Below are 17,946 nucleotides of genomic sequence, written 5' to 3' on the forward strand. Positions count from 1 at the left end.
TGTAATCCACTTTGGTTCTGGGAGGTGAAAGTTGGTGCATCTGCCTCCTCCATCACCATATTGCCGCTCTCCCAAACTATATTTTAAAAGAACAGTTTTTAACACATATTTTAAGGATAAATTTTATACTTCAAGTAAAGTTCATAGATATTAATATTCTTATATTGTTGGAGAAATGGAAAGAATTGAGGTTGAAATATTTTAGTATAATAATTGAGCTCTTTCTGTATACGTACCATTTAATGAGCCCCTCCCATGGAGGAGAGGTGGAAACTGCAGCAACAGCCATAGAGGCCAGTGCTGGCAATGCTCATACCGAATGCCCGGCAGAAGGGGTGGCTGACCTGCAGACAGACCACACCTAGGGAACACATAAGCCACGCCCATTGGACTGCAGTGGCCACACCCTTCTTATACAAAGAGAAAATGAGAAAGCAGAGAAATGCAACCAAATTGAATCAAGAGAAATCCCCAGAAAAGGACCTGAATGAGTCAGATATAACCAAATTACCGGATGCAGAGTTTAAATAATGATTGTTAAGATGCTCAAAGATCTTAGAACAACAATAGATGATCATAACAAACAACTAAATAAATAGATAGCAAGTATAAAAAAGGACATTGAAATAATAAAAGAGAATCAGTCAGAAATGAGAAATACAATATCAGAAATGAAGACCACAATGGAAGGAATTAAAAGCAAGATGGATGAAGCTGAGAACTGAATCAGTGAGTTAGAAGACAAGATAAACAAAGGCATGAAAGCAGAACAGCAAAAAGAAAAGAGACTCAAAAAGTCTGAGGAAACTCTAAGAGAGCACTGTGACAACATGAAGAGAAATAACATCCACATCATAGGGGTTTCTGAAGAATAAGAGAAAGAACAAGGGATAGAGACATTGTTCAATCAAGTCATAGCTGAAAACTTCCCTAAATTGATGCAGCAATAAGACACACAAATTCAAGAAGCACAAAGAATTCCATTAAAGAGAAACCCAAAGAAATCTACACCAAGACACATCATAATTAAAATACCAAAGCTAAGTAATAAAAAGAAAATATTAAAAGCAGCTAAAGAAAGAAAGGATATCACCTACAAAGGAGCCCCCATAAGGATGATATTTGAGTTCTCAACAGAAACACTTGAGGCCTGTAGGGAATGGCAAGAAATATTCAAAGTAATGCAGAACAAGTGCTAAAAGCAAGACCACTTTATCCAGTGAGGCCATTGTTTAAAATTGAAGGAGAAACAAAAAGCTTCCCAGACAAAACAAAACGAAAAACAAAAAACAAAAAAAAAAACAGCTTCCCAGACAAAACAAAACGAAAAACAAAAAACAAAAAAACCCACAAGAAATTCATTACAAACAAACCAATACTGCAAGAAATGTTAAGGGGCCTGTTGTAAACAGGTCAAAGGGGGAAAAGAATATAGCAAAAGAGAAATACAGCTTTAAAGAATAAAATGACAATAAACAACTACATATTAATTTTAACCTTAAATGTAAATGGATTAAATGATTCAATCAAAAGACATTGGGTAGCCTGACCTGTGGTGGCGCAGTGGATAAAGCACCAACCTGGAAATGCTGAGGTCGCTGGTTCGAAACCCTGGGCTTGCCTGGTCAACGCACATATGGGAGTTGATGCTTCCAGCTCCTCCCCCTTCTCTCTCTCAGCCTCTCCTCTCTCTCCCTCTCTGTCTCTCTCTCTCCTCTCTAAAAATGAATAAATTTTAAAAAAAATTAAAAAAAAGAGAAAAAAAAAAGACATTGGGCAGCTGTGTGGATAAGAAAACAGGACCCATAAATATGCTGTCTACAAGAGACACACCTTAAAACAAAAGATGCACATAAACTGAAGGTAAAAGGTTGGAAAAAAACTTTGATTGGAGTAGTAATACTTATATCAAACAAAATGGACTTTAAAGCAAAGGCTATAGTAAGAGATAAAAAATGTCACTACATATGATAAAGGGAACAATCCAACAGGAAGATATAACCATTATAAATATCTACACACCTAATATTGGAGCAAATAAATATATAAAGCAGACTTTGATGGATATAAAAGGCAAGATCAACAGCAATACTATAATGGTAGAGGATATCATTCTGCACTAACATCAATAGACAGAGCCTCAAGAAGGAAAATTAACAAAGAAACAGCAGACTTAAAGAACACACTAGATTAACTTGATTTAATAATTATCTTCAGAACATTTTACCATAAAACAGCAGAATATACATTCTTTTCAAGTGCTCTTGGGACATTCTCTAGGATAGACCAGATGGTAGGTCACAAAAGTGATCTCAACAAATTTAAGAAGATTGAAATCATATCAAGCATTTTCTCTGATCACAGTGGCCTGAAACCACAACAGAACAACTGAAAAATACTCAAGCACTTGAAAACTAAATAGCTTGTTATTAAATAACAAATAGGTTAACAATGAGATCAAAGAAGACATAAAAAAATTCCTAGAAAAGAATGATAATGAGCAAACAACAACTCAAAATTTATGGGACACAGCAAAAGCAGTACTGACAGGGAAGTTCATAGCATTACATGCATACCTTAAGAAACTAGAAAAAGCTCAAATAAATAATTTAACCTCGCATCTAAAAGAACTAGAAAAAATACAGCAAGTAAAGCCCAGAGGTAGTAGAAGGAAGGAAATAATAAAGATCAGAGCAGAAATAAATGCCATAAAGGCTAAAGAAACAATACAGAGGATCAATGAAACAAGAGCTTGTTCTTTGAAAAGTAAATAAGATTAATGAATCTTTAACCAGACTCACCAAGAAAAAAAGAGAGAGGACTTGAATAAATAAAATTAGAAATTAGAGTAGAGAAATAGCAAATGACACAACAGAAATACAAATGATTGTAAGAAAATAACATAAAAAACTGTATGCCAAAAAATTATGCAACCTAGATGAAGTGGACAAATTCCTTGAAACATATATTTTAAAATTCAATCTGGAATAATGAGAAAACCTAAACAGACCAATTACAACAAATGAGTTTGAAACAGTTATCAAAAAACTCCCAACAAACAAAAGCCCGGGCCCGATGTCTTCACAAGTGAAGTCTACCAAATATTCAAAGAAGAACTAACTCCTATCCTTCTCAACTTATTTCAAAAAATTCAAGAGGAAGGGAGACTTCCAAGTTCCTTTTATGAGGTAAGCATAATTCTGATTCCAAAACCAGGAAGACAACACAAAAAAAGGAAATTATAGGGCAATATCCCTGATGAGTCTAGATGCTAAAATCCTCAACAAAATATTAGCCAATTGGATCCAGCAATATATGAAAAAAATCATACACCATGATCAAGTGAGATTTATTCTGGGGAGGCAAGGCTGGTACAATATTCACAAATCAATCAGTGTGATTTATTATATAAAGAAGAATAAGAGAAAAACCACATGATAATTTCAATAGATGCAGAAAAAACATTTGATGAAAATCAGCACCAATTTTTGATCAATACTCTCAGCAAAGTGGCAATTTAGGGAACATACCTCAACATGATAAAGACCAACTATGACAAACCCACAGCCAACATCATACTCAATGGGCAAAAATTAAAAGCAATTTCCTTAAGATCAGGAACAAGGCAGGGGTGCCCCTTTCATCACTCTTATTCAACATAGTTTTGGAAGTTCTAGCCACAGCAATAAGACAAGAAGAAGAAATAAAAGGCATCCAAATTGGAAAAGAAAAAGTAAAACTATTATTAATTGCAGATGATATGATATTGTATATAGGAAACTGTAAAGTTTCAGTCAAAAAACTACTGAACCTGATAAATGAATTTAGCAAAGTCGTAGGATATAAAATTAATACTTAGAAATCAGAGGCATTTTTATACACCAACAATGACCTGTCAGAAAGCAAAATTATGGAAACAATCCCCTTCACTATTGCAACCAAAAAAAATATAAAGTACTAGGAATAAATTTAACCAAGGATATTAAAGAATTGTACTCGAAAAATTATAATACATTGATAAAAGAAATCAAGGAAGATACAAACAAGTGGAAGCATATACCATGCGCATGGTTAGGAAGAATAAACATCATTAAAATGTCTATATTACCCAAAGCAATTTATAAATTTAATTCAATACCAATTAAAATACCAATGACATACTTTAAAGATATATTCCAATAATCCAAAGAACACATGTTCCAAAAATGTATATGGAGCCAAAAAAGAACATGTGTAGCCTCAGCAATCTTGAAAGGAAAGAATAAAGTGGGAAGTATCACACTTTCTGATATCAAGTTATACTACAAGGCCACTGTACTCAAAACAGCTTGGTACTAACATAAGGACAGGCATATATTTCAATGGAACAGAACTGAGAACTCAGAAATAAAGCCACGCCTTTATGGACAACTGATATTTGACAAAGGAGGTAAGAGCATACAATAGAGTAAGGACAGCCTCTTCAACAAATGGTGTTGGGAAAATTGGACAGCTACATGCAAAAATATGAAACTAGACCACCAACTTACAGCATTCACAAAAATGAACTCAAAATGGATAAAAGACTTAACTGTAAGCCATGAAACCATAAACATCTTAGAGGAAAATATATGCGGTAAGGTCTCCTACATCTCTCGCAGCAATATATTTGCCGATTTATCTTCACGGGCAAGGGAAATAAAAGACAGGATAAATAAATGGGACTATATCAAACTAAAAAGTTTTTGCACACCTAAAGACAATAAGAACAGAATAAAAAGACAAACTACACAATGGGAGAACATATTTGACAATATGTTCTGATAAGGGGTTAATAACCAAAATTTATAAAGAACTAGTAAAACTCAACACGAGGAAGATAAATAGTCCAATCAAAAAATGGGCAAAAGAAGTAAATAGACACTTCTCCAAAGAGGACATACAGATGGCCAGTAGGCATATGAAAAAATAAAAGCTCAATATCACTAATCATTAGAGATATGCAAATTAAAACCACAATGAGATATCACCTCACTTCAGTCAGAATGGCGCTCATCAACAAAAAACACAGAATAAGTGATGGCGAGGATGTGGAGAAAAGGGAACAATCCTGCACTGCTGGTGGAAATGCAGACTGGTGCAGCCACTGCCGAAAACATATGGCATTCCTCAAAAAATTAAAAATGGAACTACCTTTTGACCCAGTTATCTTGGGGAATATACCTCAAGAACACCATAACACTTTTCAAAAGGAGAAATGCACCCCCATGTTTATGACAGCATTGTTCAGAATAACGAAGATCTGGAAACAGCCCAAGTGTTCGTCAGTGGACGAGTGGATAAAAAAGCAATGGTACATATATACAATGGAATACTATGGGGTCATGAAAAAGAAGGGAATCTTACCTTTTGCAACAACATGATGGTCATGGAAACTATTATGTTAAGTTCAATAAGTCAGGCAGAAAAAGAAAAATATCATATGACCTCACTCATTTGAGGAATCCAATGAACAATGTAAACTGAGGAATGGAATTGAGACAGAGGAGAGATCAAAGGGACCAGAGGAAAAGAGAACAGAGGGAAAGGGGATGATAAGATAGGATAAACCTGAAGGGAAGGGGGGAGGGTGCTAAGGGGAGGTGGGCAAGGTTGATGTGGAGGGGAATATGGGTGAGGGGAGATGCATTCGGGGAACACTAGAATCTATGTAAACACAATTATTAGAATAAAAAAACCTACCATTTACTGAAATCTATGTTATCATTTATAATTTTTTATAAATACTTAATATTATTTTCTTTAATAAATAGTATGTAAATGTTGAAATCACACAGTTTAAAATATTTGAATTATAAGAATAAACTGTATATGCTGTTTCACTTCTAAGAACTCCTTTACTTAAACTATTGAAAGATACAAGATTTTAGTAGTCTATGTAAAAAAAAATTTAAGTGAATAAAATAAATTCATATTAATATATTACATAACAATGAGAAGGTATAATGTTTCAGGAATCATATTTAATGCTCTTCAGTTAAGAAGCTTCACTTAGTCAGTAATTCTTTATGATTACTTTATTTAATACTGGTGATAATCAACCAAAGTTGCTACCCCTGGGAGGTATTTGGAAAATTTTTTGGTTGTCAAAGTGTCATTGGAGGGGGGTACATTTGGTAAGCAGGGACCAGAAGAGGTAAGCATTTTGTCAATGCATAAGACAGTCCCATACAATGAGATAACTGGTATCCTTGTTGAGAAATACTGGGCTTAATCAAAGCTCTAGTCCTGATTTGAATAATTCTATTAGAGTACTTCTTGATAAAATAAATGATATATCTTTCAACAAACTTGTATAAAATAATTCTCTTTCCATTTGTCTTCCTTGAAAACTTTCTCTGTTTAGAATAATAACTTTGAAAAGGTGGGTGAGACTAATGTTCAAAATACTAAGTCTAATGACAGGTCTTTAAAATTAGATTTTATTTAGTTATTATTATATTGGTAACTTTTTGTTTACATTGGTAACTATTCTTGAATTAGGCTCATTAATGTCATAAATATTTGACTATTTCCTGCTTTTGTTGGGTATAAAACTGAGGTAAAGAGCAACCTTGGTCTTAAAATTTATTAAAAGTGTGTACTAATATAAAGTTTTCTGTTTAAGCAACCCACAGGGAAAAAATTGAGAAAAAAGAAAAAGCAGAAACAAAGACAGTGACAAAAGGTAACTTTTCCCTTTATTATTTCCATAACAATTTTTTCTGTTGAAGTTTACATTTTGGTTTTACAGCTGGATTGCAAGCATTCAATGTTTCCTTTACATAAAACAACTAATTTTGTCTTACATTTTAAATTAAATATTGAAAGAATAATAACACTGAATATTTAAAATAATAGAACATCTCAAAATTTGAGAGGAAAATAAAAAGCTTTCTCATATGTGGTAGACAGAATTTTGGCCATCATGACTTTTATCCCTTGGTGTCATGTCAATTGCTATGTTACATTACATAGCAAAAAGGAGTTTGCAGAAGTAGTTAAGAACGATCTTAAATATAGAGGTTTTCCTGGATTATCCATGTGGGTTCTATGTAATCTCATGAACATTTAAAAGCATAAAGAGCCTGACCTGTGGTGGTGCAGTGGATAAAGCGTCGACCTGGAAATGCTGAGGTCACTGTTTCGAAACCCTGGGCTTGCCCGGTCAAGGCACATATGGGAGTTGATGCTTCTAGCTCCTCCCCCCTTCTCTCTCTCTGTCTCTCCTCTCTCTCTCTCTTTCTCTCTCTCTCTCTCTCTCTCTCTCTCTCTCCTCTCTAAAATGAATACATAAATAAATAATTAAAAAAATAAATTTAAAAAGATAAAAATAAAAGCATAAAGAAGGGGCAGAAAAGGAAGATGTGAAATGTGAGAAAAATTTGTTCTCCATTGCTGGCTAAAAATTGAGGAAAGTACATGGAAAGTGAGAAGAATTCTGCCAACATGGAATAAGTGTGGAAGCCCATTCTTCCCAAAGTCTCTACTAAGAAATGCAGTCCTGTTGACAACTTCATTTTAGCCTTGTGGACCCTAAATAGAGAATGTAGTTGAGCTCTATTGTGCCCAGATTTAAAGTAATGGAAACAAAGAGATTTTATTAAATGAATGTCATTTTAATATGTTTTTGGAATTTGTTGCTATAGATATAGAAAATTAGCATAATGTATCTGGTTTATAGCTTTTGACCAGTATTATATCTTGAGCTTAATTTTAGAATATTTTAATTTGGGATTACATTTTTTCAAGAAAAAAAGTAATGTATATATCTTGATTGATATTTTAAGCATTGGAGATCCTAAGTGTCTTAATAATAAATAAACAAAAAAACCCCACAATTATAATATCAATGTAATGTTCAATATTTTAGAGGATTGCATGTATCAGAATTTATTATTTTAAATTTGTCTACCGATTATTTGATGTTAGAAAAGTAGACATTCTACCTGATAGTTCAATATCAATGATTAAATTTAAATTTTCTCTTCATATTGTAAAATATAAGTTTTTCTATAATCAATAAAGCTTAGAAATCTCAATCCAGCATTTTCAAGTTATGAATCATTTAGATAAAAATTAGAAACTATTTTCAAAGTTCAATGTGTTATCTATACAATTGATTAGTTATTTGAGGCAGGTATATCTTTTATTGATTTTTTTCAATGAGATAGCCAAATATTTTATTGAGGTTAAGATGATGAATTGTAAATTAAGACTTTGTTTTCCAAAAGGTAGCTTTTAGTTTCAAACTAAAATTTATAACTAAAACATTGTTTTATTCTATTTAGTTCTTTTCTGTTTGACAGATTTGAATGAAAATAAATTTATATAAATTATATATATAAAATCTTAAAGCCAGTAAGGATGTTAGAGATGAGCACCCTAATTAATTACCTAACTTGATAGATGAAGGAACTGACTTCCATGGAGAAAAAAAATTGGGACAGATCATTTATCTAGAATGTAATTGTACTAAGAAAAACTCTCAAGTGACCAGAGTATAAATAAGGATTCTATCCAAAAACTATTAAATAAATAATTTAATTATTTCTTTAACAAATATTTATTTAATACTATATTAGTTACTTATTTTTGTGAAAAAATTAACACATATTTATAAGCTAAAGTCAATACACATGTATTACCTCACTGTTTATGTGGCCCAAGAATCTGTGCATGGCTTAGTTCAGTCTTCTGCTTCACAATTTCGTACAAGAATGCAATCAATGTGTTAGATATGGCTGCAGTCCCAACTGAAGTCTCAATTGGGGAAGCATCATTTCCAGGTTCATTTACATAAGTATTGGCAAGATTCAGTTCTTCAAGGTCTGGTGAATAAGTAGCTCACTTCTTTCTAGCTGTTGTCCAGAGACCATCTGTAGGTCCTTGCCTCATGAATCTCACTAACACGGTGGTTGGCATCATTAATTGTAGCAAGAGAGAAAATCAGCTAGCAAGAGAAAAATAACAATCTTGTATAAACTAACCATGAAAGTCACAGAGTATTGGTTAGCAGGAAATTTCTAGGCCAGCCCATATTCAAAGAGAGAGGATTACATAAAAGTATAAGTATCTGGAGGCAGGAATCACTGGGGCCATCTTGAGTTAGTCTGGCCTGCCACAAATCACAAATATTTTATTTACATGCTTATATTCTTATAAGATCATAGATGTAAAAAAACTATGTATGTGTATATATATGAATGTGTGTATATATATAAATGTATATATGTGCATACATATATATATAAATTTCCATTTTATTTTACATATATACATATATATACATTGTGAGAAAGGTAGAAAATGCATAAGAAATGCTCTTTGCTTAATGGCCAATTTGGGGAAAACAGAGTAAGTTAAAAAGGGTATATACTACAGTATGTGACATTTAAACGAGGAACAAAGATAACCTATTATAATATATTTGAAAGATGTGACCAGAATTAAAGTAGAACCTCCCTCTGAAGACCTTTGATTCCAAGAGGCAATACATTTCTTACTATGTTTCAAAAACAGCCTAGTCAAGGGCAGCAATAAGCTCAATCACCTGAGGAATTCCTGCTAGGCAACAATAAGTCTTTCAATGTTTACCCTGTACGTGTGTAAAACCTCATATCCACTGCGAAAGCTAGCCTATTCCCATAGTTTATTAAAAGTAACTAAGATAGAGAAAAAGAAGAAGAAAAAGAGGAAGGAGGAGGAGGAGGAGGAGTAGGAGGAGGACAAGAAGAAGAAGAAGAAGAAGAAGAAAGAAGGGAGAAGGAGAAGAAGAAGAAGAAGAAGAAGAAGAAGAAGAAGAAGAAGAAGGAGAAGAAGAAGAAGAAGAAGAAGAAGAAGAAGAAGAAGAAGAAGAAGAGGAAGAAGAAGAAGAAGAAGAAGAAGAAGAAAGGGGAGGAGGAGGGGAGGAGGAAGAAGAAGGAGAAGAAGGAGGAGGAGGAGGAGGAGGAGGGGGAGAGGGAGGAAGAAGAAGAGGAGGAGAAGGAGGAAAAAAAAGGTGAAGGAGAAAGAAAAGGAATTGGGTAAGCCAAGTTTGAGCCAAGCTAACTGGCCTGGCATTTACAATATTTAGTTATCTGTGAGTTTGATGAAGGAAGAGAGGTTACTATTATTTTAATCACTTTCAGAAGGTTATTGTTTTCACTAATCTGTGTGTATTTATATCTACCCTTCTATATCCTAAGATACTTTTCGTATTATCTTCATAGGACAATATTAATAACATTATGCAATTTAGTCTACTGGGGAAATAAATTAGACAAATGCCTTTTGATTCTTAGACTTCTCATTTGTAAAATGAGGATAAGTAATTTCTGCTGTATATCAAACAATTTGTAAATTCTAGGAAGACTCCACATTAGTTTCTTCATCTTCACATCTTCCTTAAAGGAAGAGATGGCTACAATGGTGATTTTTTTTTCTAATGAAGAGAAACTAAGGCACAAAAAAGTTAAGCAGTTGGTAGTTCCTTAATGAATGGGAGATAAAACTTGTTAATTCCTAACTCCAAAAATATACAGTATATTATTATGTTTTGAGTAATGTGGTTTCTCTGCTTTGGCAAAAGATAGTTTGATTTTTTTATGGTCACTTATGGGTAATGCTAATTCCAAAATTGGATCAAATATGCTGATATCATTCTTTTTCATTAGACCACTTTGTTTTCCATTTGATAAAGTCATGATTTAAGTGTCTTTCTAAGTAAACTAGGTTATTTGAATATAACAAAAATATTTTTCTGCATTTTTGTTTCTTAATGAACTCTTAAGTGCAAAAATCTCTTAAATTCTGTTTTAGAAAAAAAAATCAAGACCATTTTGGCATAAAGTTTAAAAACATTGACCTAGTTTGATAAAAATAAATAAAAGATGGGTGTTGCTTTAGTTTCATTGTATTTTCTATATTATATAATATTAACATCATTGTTAAGTTTTCACTCATTTTTTTTAATGTGAGGCAAAGTTATTTGCTTCAAAAATGAAGATCACTGACAAATTCCTAAAATAGGCAGGAGACATTTTGTGATTTTATACTTAAAACCATTGATAAAAATGAGTTTGTTTTCATTGTGGTCTTTTCTTACAGAAAATTATCTCTGCCTATCTATAATTTATAAAATCATTAAAAGTATATCTGAATTCCACATATCTTTAATTCCACAGTATGAAAATAAGGTTAAATTAACTTCTACTTACAAGAAGTGAGAGGTGTCATTTAAGACAAGTACAATAACAATTTTACACATAAAACATATAAATAAATAAATAAACATTTGGCAAAATTTTTTAGTTTTAAGTTCACCTCTAAACACATATTTACACATGCAATTTATATATCACTATATTCTACACTTGATCTTCATATAGTGAAGTTTACTGTTTTCTCTCCTTAATCAAATTTATAAATTTGGCAAATATTTATTCTGTTTTCTCTGAGAAATACACTGTGTTAGACACTATGGTGCTACAAAAATGAATAATGTAATTTCTATCCTTAAGTTGCTCTCAGTCTGTTAGGGAAGATAGATGTGTAATCAACCATCTATGTGTGTGTTTTAATAAAATAGAAAAACATGTGTTTTTATAGAAGTTGAGGCAAAGCAAAGCTAAGCTGAAGAAATGATTAATCCTAGTGGCAGAGCCACTTGTGTATGAATTAAACACAAATAAATTTATATATGGGAAAATATGGAAAATATAGAGAATGCATCTAATGTTTGACATGTGGAAAATATATGAGATATTAAAAAAAGAGAGAGAATAGTCTAGTTGAGAAAGAAACTTCGGGAAAGATGTTATGAGAAGAAGAGAGCTAAGATGAAGTCACGTACCACAGAATTTTAAACTGCCTTCAGATAAGATTGTCTTGCTGATCTTTGGAGCCCCAGCAATTATCTCCAGTCCTAGGTCATAATGGGTTCTTTGGAAGGGTTTACTAACTAAATGAACATATATGAGTTGTATATCTGAGGTGCTGTTGGCCATCTGAATGAAACTTTCTCTACAGACAGAAACTAAAGCATATTTAGTGTGGGGTTCTGGAATGATGTTGATTTCAAGTGATTTTCAGAGAGTTGATGGTTTCAGTCACAGAAATTAGTCTGTGGTAGAAAATAACAAAAACTAGCAAATAATATTTAGAAATGGTTTAAAGGGAGAAGAAAATCTCCAATTGAATATAGTCACAGAAGTTATAAAAACATTGGAAGTTTGTGGTGCAGTTAGGTAAATTTCATATGCAATTTTTACAGTAGATATTGGCAAACAGTGAATAGTGCAATTCCTCTCCTTGAAGATCTCAGTACATATCAGCATTGAGAAATCCATATTAAAGAATCTGATTTAACTTAGTGATTCCAAATATATTTGATCATAAGAATATCCCCCTACCCCTAACATAGTATCAGCATCTCCCTGCAAAGTTTCTGAGGAGCAGAGCTTTGGAGGATGTTAATAAAATAGAGTTCCACAGATAATTCTGGTTTTACATGCATCAGGCATTATCATTTTCATTTTTATTTTTATTCTTCACTGGACATCACAATGTTATCTTGTCTTAGTTTTAAATCATTGCTTAGTGTACTAAAGTCAAGAAATTTGGTTATTATATTTTCATCAAATTCTTCAACATGAGTGACAATAAGGCAAGCCATTATATTGGTGAATAACATGAGAGTCGAACATTGTAATAAACTCACTTTGATGTTTAATGATTATGTGTGATCCTTTAGAATAAATAATGTCCAATATGCAGCTTCTATCATAAACAATTTTCCACAAATGTGTGCTATATAAAATAATTTAACAATTCACAGACTGATGAATTCACAATCCCAGTTTCCTCCTTCCAAATGCACATAATATCAAATTTAAAATATTTGCCTAGAAAATGTATTTATATATTATAATTCATATATAAAATACATATTCTACTTTGTAGCCTTTTCTATTTACTAAGATACATTGAAGTGCTTTAAAAGTCATTAAAATTTTCATTTCTGATTTAAGATTAACAGGAGTCAATATGTTAATTTCTGCTCTTTTTATATCTCTCTAAAGTCAAATCATTAAAAATTAAATGTTTCTGAGTCAACTTCTAATATTATAATTTTGTCTTATTCTTAGTCATCACCAGTGCAAATCATTTTATATTTACATTCCTAATAGTTATCTTTAAAAAAATATTGTGTTGACAGTACAGTTTCTTGAATGACTTTTAAGATATTCAGTTGTGAAACAAAATGATCTTATCCTTTTAACAGGTCTCTTTTATTGAGCTTTTTGGTTTGAGAATTACCTTTTATTGAACATCCCTGTATATACATCCCTGCATATTTGAAATGTCCCCTTTTGACATACTAAGTTCCTAACTACCTAAAAAGTAATGTTTTCATGTACAAATTAAGAAAGAATCTAACTTTTTTTTTAGTTTTCTAACATGACACTACATAAACTATATAAAAGTCAGATAGTAGAATTGTGTCAAGTATTTATCTCGACGATACTATTTTTTCATTGCTCTTCTTTTCTCTTTCTTTTCAAATTATTATTAATGACCAGTGAAAGATAAAATGCTGTGTGGGTAAGTAACCAAAAATAATCCAACTTTTCTTAAATCTATACAGAAGAGAAGAAAACTAAGACTAAGGAAAAGACTGAAGAAAAGACTAAAAAGGAACTGAAAGGTGGGAAACAGGAGAAAGTGAAGCAAACAGCCGCCAAAGGTAAAGAAGCACAGAAAACATCACCTAAACCCAAGGAGAAGGACGAGAAAGAGACGGCAGCTGCGTCCAAGCATGAACAGAAAGGTAAACATTCAGACGAGGTGGCTGAAGGTTCTAAGAGAATATTAGGAAGAAGCAGATACAATGAAATTAAAATCTGAAAAAGGAAGAGATGAGGCATCAGATGGGAGACAAAAACTTGGATAAGTAAATATACTTGAAAAGAAATACAATAAATTGGTAATCACAATTTATTTATAGAAACACCCAAATGTGTTCACATATCTAAAGAGGCACTTTGAAGTATTTTTAAAAGAGGGTTATTTAAAGGTTGGTGGTGTTGAATTTCTGTGATATGGGATTTTTATTTTAAGATGTGGGACAAAAATTGTATGTTTTCTACTCTTTAGAGAAAAGCAGTTCAGGAAAAATAATAATTCTCAAGTAATGTTTTAAGGGGTTTATGTTCAAATATATAGAATAAATATCATTAAAAATGATTCATACATCCCTGTTGCTTCTGCAAAAGCACATAATTCAGAATATACATTGAATTATTAAATTCAGTATATTTAATAGGCAGGGAGGTTTAGGGAGAAGAACTCTCAAGTTTCTTTGTCAGCTGCTATGACTACATGTTTGACTTTCGGAAGCTCTGTCTCTGACGTATTATGCTGGTCTTCAACAAGAGTCACGTCAAAGTTCCATCCCTACTGAAAGAAATAAAGCATTTTAATGGAGGTGAAATATAAGTCTGAAATTCCTTATGGAAAGGTGCTGTGTAATCACAAAGGACTGGTGTTTGAAGAGGACAGCTGAAGGACGAACTGTCTCATATCTCTGTCTCCCCCTAAATTCATTCCTGGCTCCAGCTGGGCTCAGTCCTGAGACGCCCCCTACAGAATGTGTATGGATATGCCTACACAGATTTCTTAGGGATATGGAAAAATAACACTTTTTTTTGTAGTTTTGAATAATTTTACCTGAGGACTAAATTAATGAAATGGTTTCTAGGATATTTTTATTAAAATATTTTACAACTTTCTTACTTAGTAAGCTATTTGGATAGTTGAATTGAAAACAATTTCTCCCATTATAAGGTGTAAGATAAAATTTGCAATTCACATCTTTCTTTTTAGATTCCTCATATGTGAGATATATGGTATTTGTTTTTGCAATACATTCTGGCATTTATTTTGAATTACTTTTCTCCTGAATTCATAAGCAATATTTGCAACTTTAATTTATACAAAAATATTTTTAAGAGAAAAGAAGGGAAAAAGAAAGGTAAAAAAATTGTTTTAGCTATCAGCACATTTTTTTATTTAGGTAATTTTCATGTATTTCAATGTAATTTTTAAAGGTAAGAGTAGACTTGAAACATTGAAACAAAAAAACCATTTTCAATTTTAAGAATATAAAAAATTAAAACTATTAATTATTGCCTCTCTTAAAGCTATATGTTATTTATTAAATAAGTTGGGTAGGAAAAAATGCATAGTAAATACAAAGAAAACATTTTGAATGGATAATTTTACTGTGATAGAAAATTGGAAAATTAATTTCCTGATTCATTGATGTTTATTTAAAATGATTATCAGTATCTTAAAATAATTTGCATTTCAGATTGGCATTTAGGAAAGAAAATGAACACATAAAAACAGCTGAAAAATACCAAGTATCTAGTTAGGAACTAATTAGAAGCATGTATAGACTTTTTGATGTTCATTTTTAGCATATTTGGTTTTTTGGGGGGTATATAATATTAATGCAGACATATCACTAGAATATTTTCCAATAATATTTATTTTTCTGGTCACAGATATTGTATTTTATTTCTATCAGTAATAAGGGTTATTAAGTATAACATTATATTACCATTTTCACTTTCAAACTGTTTTTATTTCCACATGAAAAGCTATTTATCTATTGAAAGAACACTCACATTTTACTTAACGTTAGAAACAAAAGCACAAATGTGCTTTTATCAGTTAAACAAATAAATTTGCTAAAGTAAAGCTCATATTGAGAACTGCTACCATCAATTAAATTAATGTATCATTAGGTAAGTAATCAAAATTTTAACCTTTGATATCTGGTCAGACATAAAGATTTTATTTTATTGCAGAGTAAATACAAAGAAAACATTTTGAATGGATAATCTTACTGTGATAGAAAATTGGAAAATTAATGTCCTGATTCATTGATATTTATTTAAAACGATTAGATTGACATGATGAGCATTTATTTTAAAAACCAATCACATTATGGTTTTAACTCAACATTATAAAGACAGTGTTTTCAAAATAATCTATTTGTGAGTTGGCTTTGATTTTGAGACTCTTGTACTGATGATTTAGTAAAACTTGAGTTAGTTCTCCTTTGGGCAAGGAAATATTTATTTCCTTAACTTAAATTAGACCTAATTAATTTGAGTGATTCTTTTCATATAAATTTCTAAATAGTTCTTTTTGAATAAGTAAGGCCCACAGGTCTTTTAGTTATTAGAAAGAGACTTTTACATGGGGCAAAGACTCTTAATGGCAATTATTTAATTATACAGGGGTTTGCAAAAGTAGGTTTACTGTTATAATACAAATAAGTAATACAATAATTAATAAATAATAATACAAGAATAAATTTTGTTTCCCATATACCTATAAACCTATGTTTGTCTACCCTTGTATAATATATGTACAAATATATTCCTGTGATATTAATCTTAGTATTGTATATATAAATAATATATTCCTACTTAAAGCATTGGTAATAAGATTCATTGGCATGTTCATGCTTACCAAAAAACCTTATACACACAATTATATATCACATAATCTAGTTTTTATGGATCAATATTAATCTGTTTAAAGTAGGGTAGAAGGATTGACATGATCAGGCATTGCTCCCTGATTTTCTGATGTTCTGTGGCAAATCTTCAATGAAGATCAAACCTCCTCACTGCTACATACATTTTTCTTTCTTTTCGTCCCTCCGTCCCTCCCTCCGTCCCTCCCTCCCTCCCTCCCTCCCTTTCTCCCTCCTTCCTTTCATTTTTCCCCTTTCCTTCCTTCCTTCCTTCCTTCCTTCCTTCCTTCCTTCCTTCCTTCCTTCCTTCCTTCCTTCCTTCCTTCCTTCCTTCCTTCCTCCCTCTCTCCCTCCCTCCTTCCTTCCCTCCCTCCCTCCCTTTGTTCCTCCTTCCCTTTCTTCCTTTCTTTTTTTAACAACTATCTAAATATTGGTGACAGGAAGGGAAAGCATTACTAATGCGACTCTGCTTTAGAGCACTGACAACATGTACCCAATCTTTATTAGAGTTTTAAAATTTTCATTTCTGTTGACATTCTGCACCGAGAATGCACTTTCTCTCAGCTCCCACTCCAAGGGAACATCAAGAAGACAGCAACCAAGTGACATCCATCATTGTTCCCTGAGAATCAAGGAGAGAAACAAACAGATGTATGTTATCACTAGAAGGATATTTATCTGAGAAAAAAAAATACTGAAAAGTGGTGACCAAATATAAAATTACCTTATGTGAATTATCATTGCCTAAATTTGAAGTTAGAATGATAGAACAGTTCTGATTTTCTTCAGAAAAAAATTTCTATTTAAATATATGAGTTATGTTTAAAAACATTTTTCTATAAAATAAATCTTGTAAAATTGGAAAATCTTGGTTTTGCTCTAGCCTAAGACAGGTAAAGCAGGTATACTGGGGATTGCCCAAAATATAATTGCCTAGAATTCTTATGTATTGATAAGTTCAACACCAAAGACAGATGGAAATAAGAAACCTAATTTAAAATACTCAAAATTTTTAATTTAAAATCTTTTTCTTATCTTCCTAGTGATATGTGGGTGCCATTAAAATGCAGGATTATAACATCATCTAAATATAACAAACAACCTATGTATTATGACTCAAATAATTTTCTAGATTAAAAAGTAAACATTAGAATTCGTAAGGGATTTCCTTTTTCAAATTGCAAGCTCATAAGACTATTGATGCATTAATTAAATGAATGACTTTTGGATTCATAAAATATTTGGTATAATAAAAACACTTTTTTGATAATAATTTAACATATAGGCTATTTTTCTTACACTATCAACATTCAGCAGAAAGAAAATCTTAGAAGCACAAATATTTTATTTATTTAATTATATTATTCCAGGTGTTATGTATATAAATATCTCATCCC

At 31.8% G+C, this 17,946-nt stretch overlaps 1 protein-coding gene and 1 long non-coding RNA gene across 19 annotated transcripts in view; one reads left to right on the forward strand and one right to left on the reverse strand.

Moving 5' to 3' along the window:
- The window catches only part of TRDN (triadin), a 415,240-nt gene that overhangs the window by 128,210 nt on the left and 269,084 nt on the right, over positions 1–17,946 (forward strand). For all 17 annotated transcript variants that reach the window (XR_010750049.1, XR_010750050.1, XR_010750051.1 and 14 more), the window contains exons 7-8: positions 6,647–6,706; positions 13,646–13,828. Coding sequence is in view for 14 of the 17 variants with exons in the window: in XM_066373320.1 (XP_066229417.1) it covers positions 6,647–6,706; positions 13,646–13,828 (243 nt within the window). In the remaining 3 variants the exon portion in view is untranslated. The remainder of the gene's footprint in view (positions 1–6,646; positions 6,707–13,645; positions 13,829–17,946) is intronic.
- LOC136398834 (uncharacterized) overlaps positions 8,675–17,946 on the reverse strand; it is a 46,760-nt gene continuing 37,488 nt past the window's right edge. Inside the window, exon 3 of one of the 2 annotated variants that reach the window (XR_010750056.1) lies at positions 8,675–8,971. This is a non-coding gene — a long non-coding RNA (uncharacterized lncRNA). Of the gene's footprint in view, positions 8,972–16,819; positions 17,172–17,946 lie in introns of those variants that run through there. The other variant, XR_010750055.1, reaches the window with a different exon arrangement.

Source organism: Saccopteryx leptura, chromosome 3, assembly GCF_036850995.1.
Source record: "Saccopteryx leptura isolate mSacLep1 chromosome 3, mSacLep1_pri_phased_curated, whole genome shotgun sequence".
NCBI classification, from domain to species: domain Eukaryota; kingdom Metazoa; phylum Chordata; class Mammalia; order Chiroptera; family Emballonuridae; genus Saccopteryx; species Saccopteryx leptura.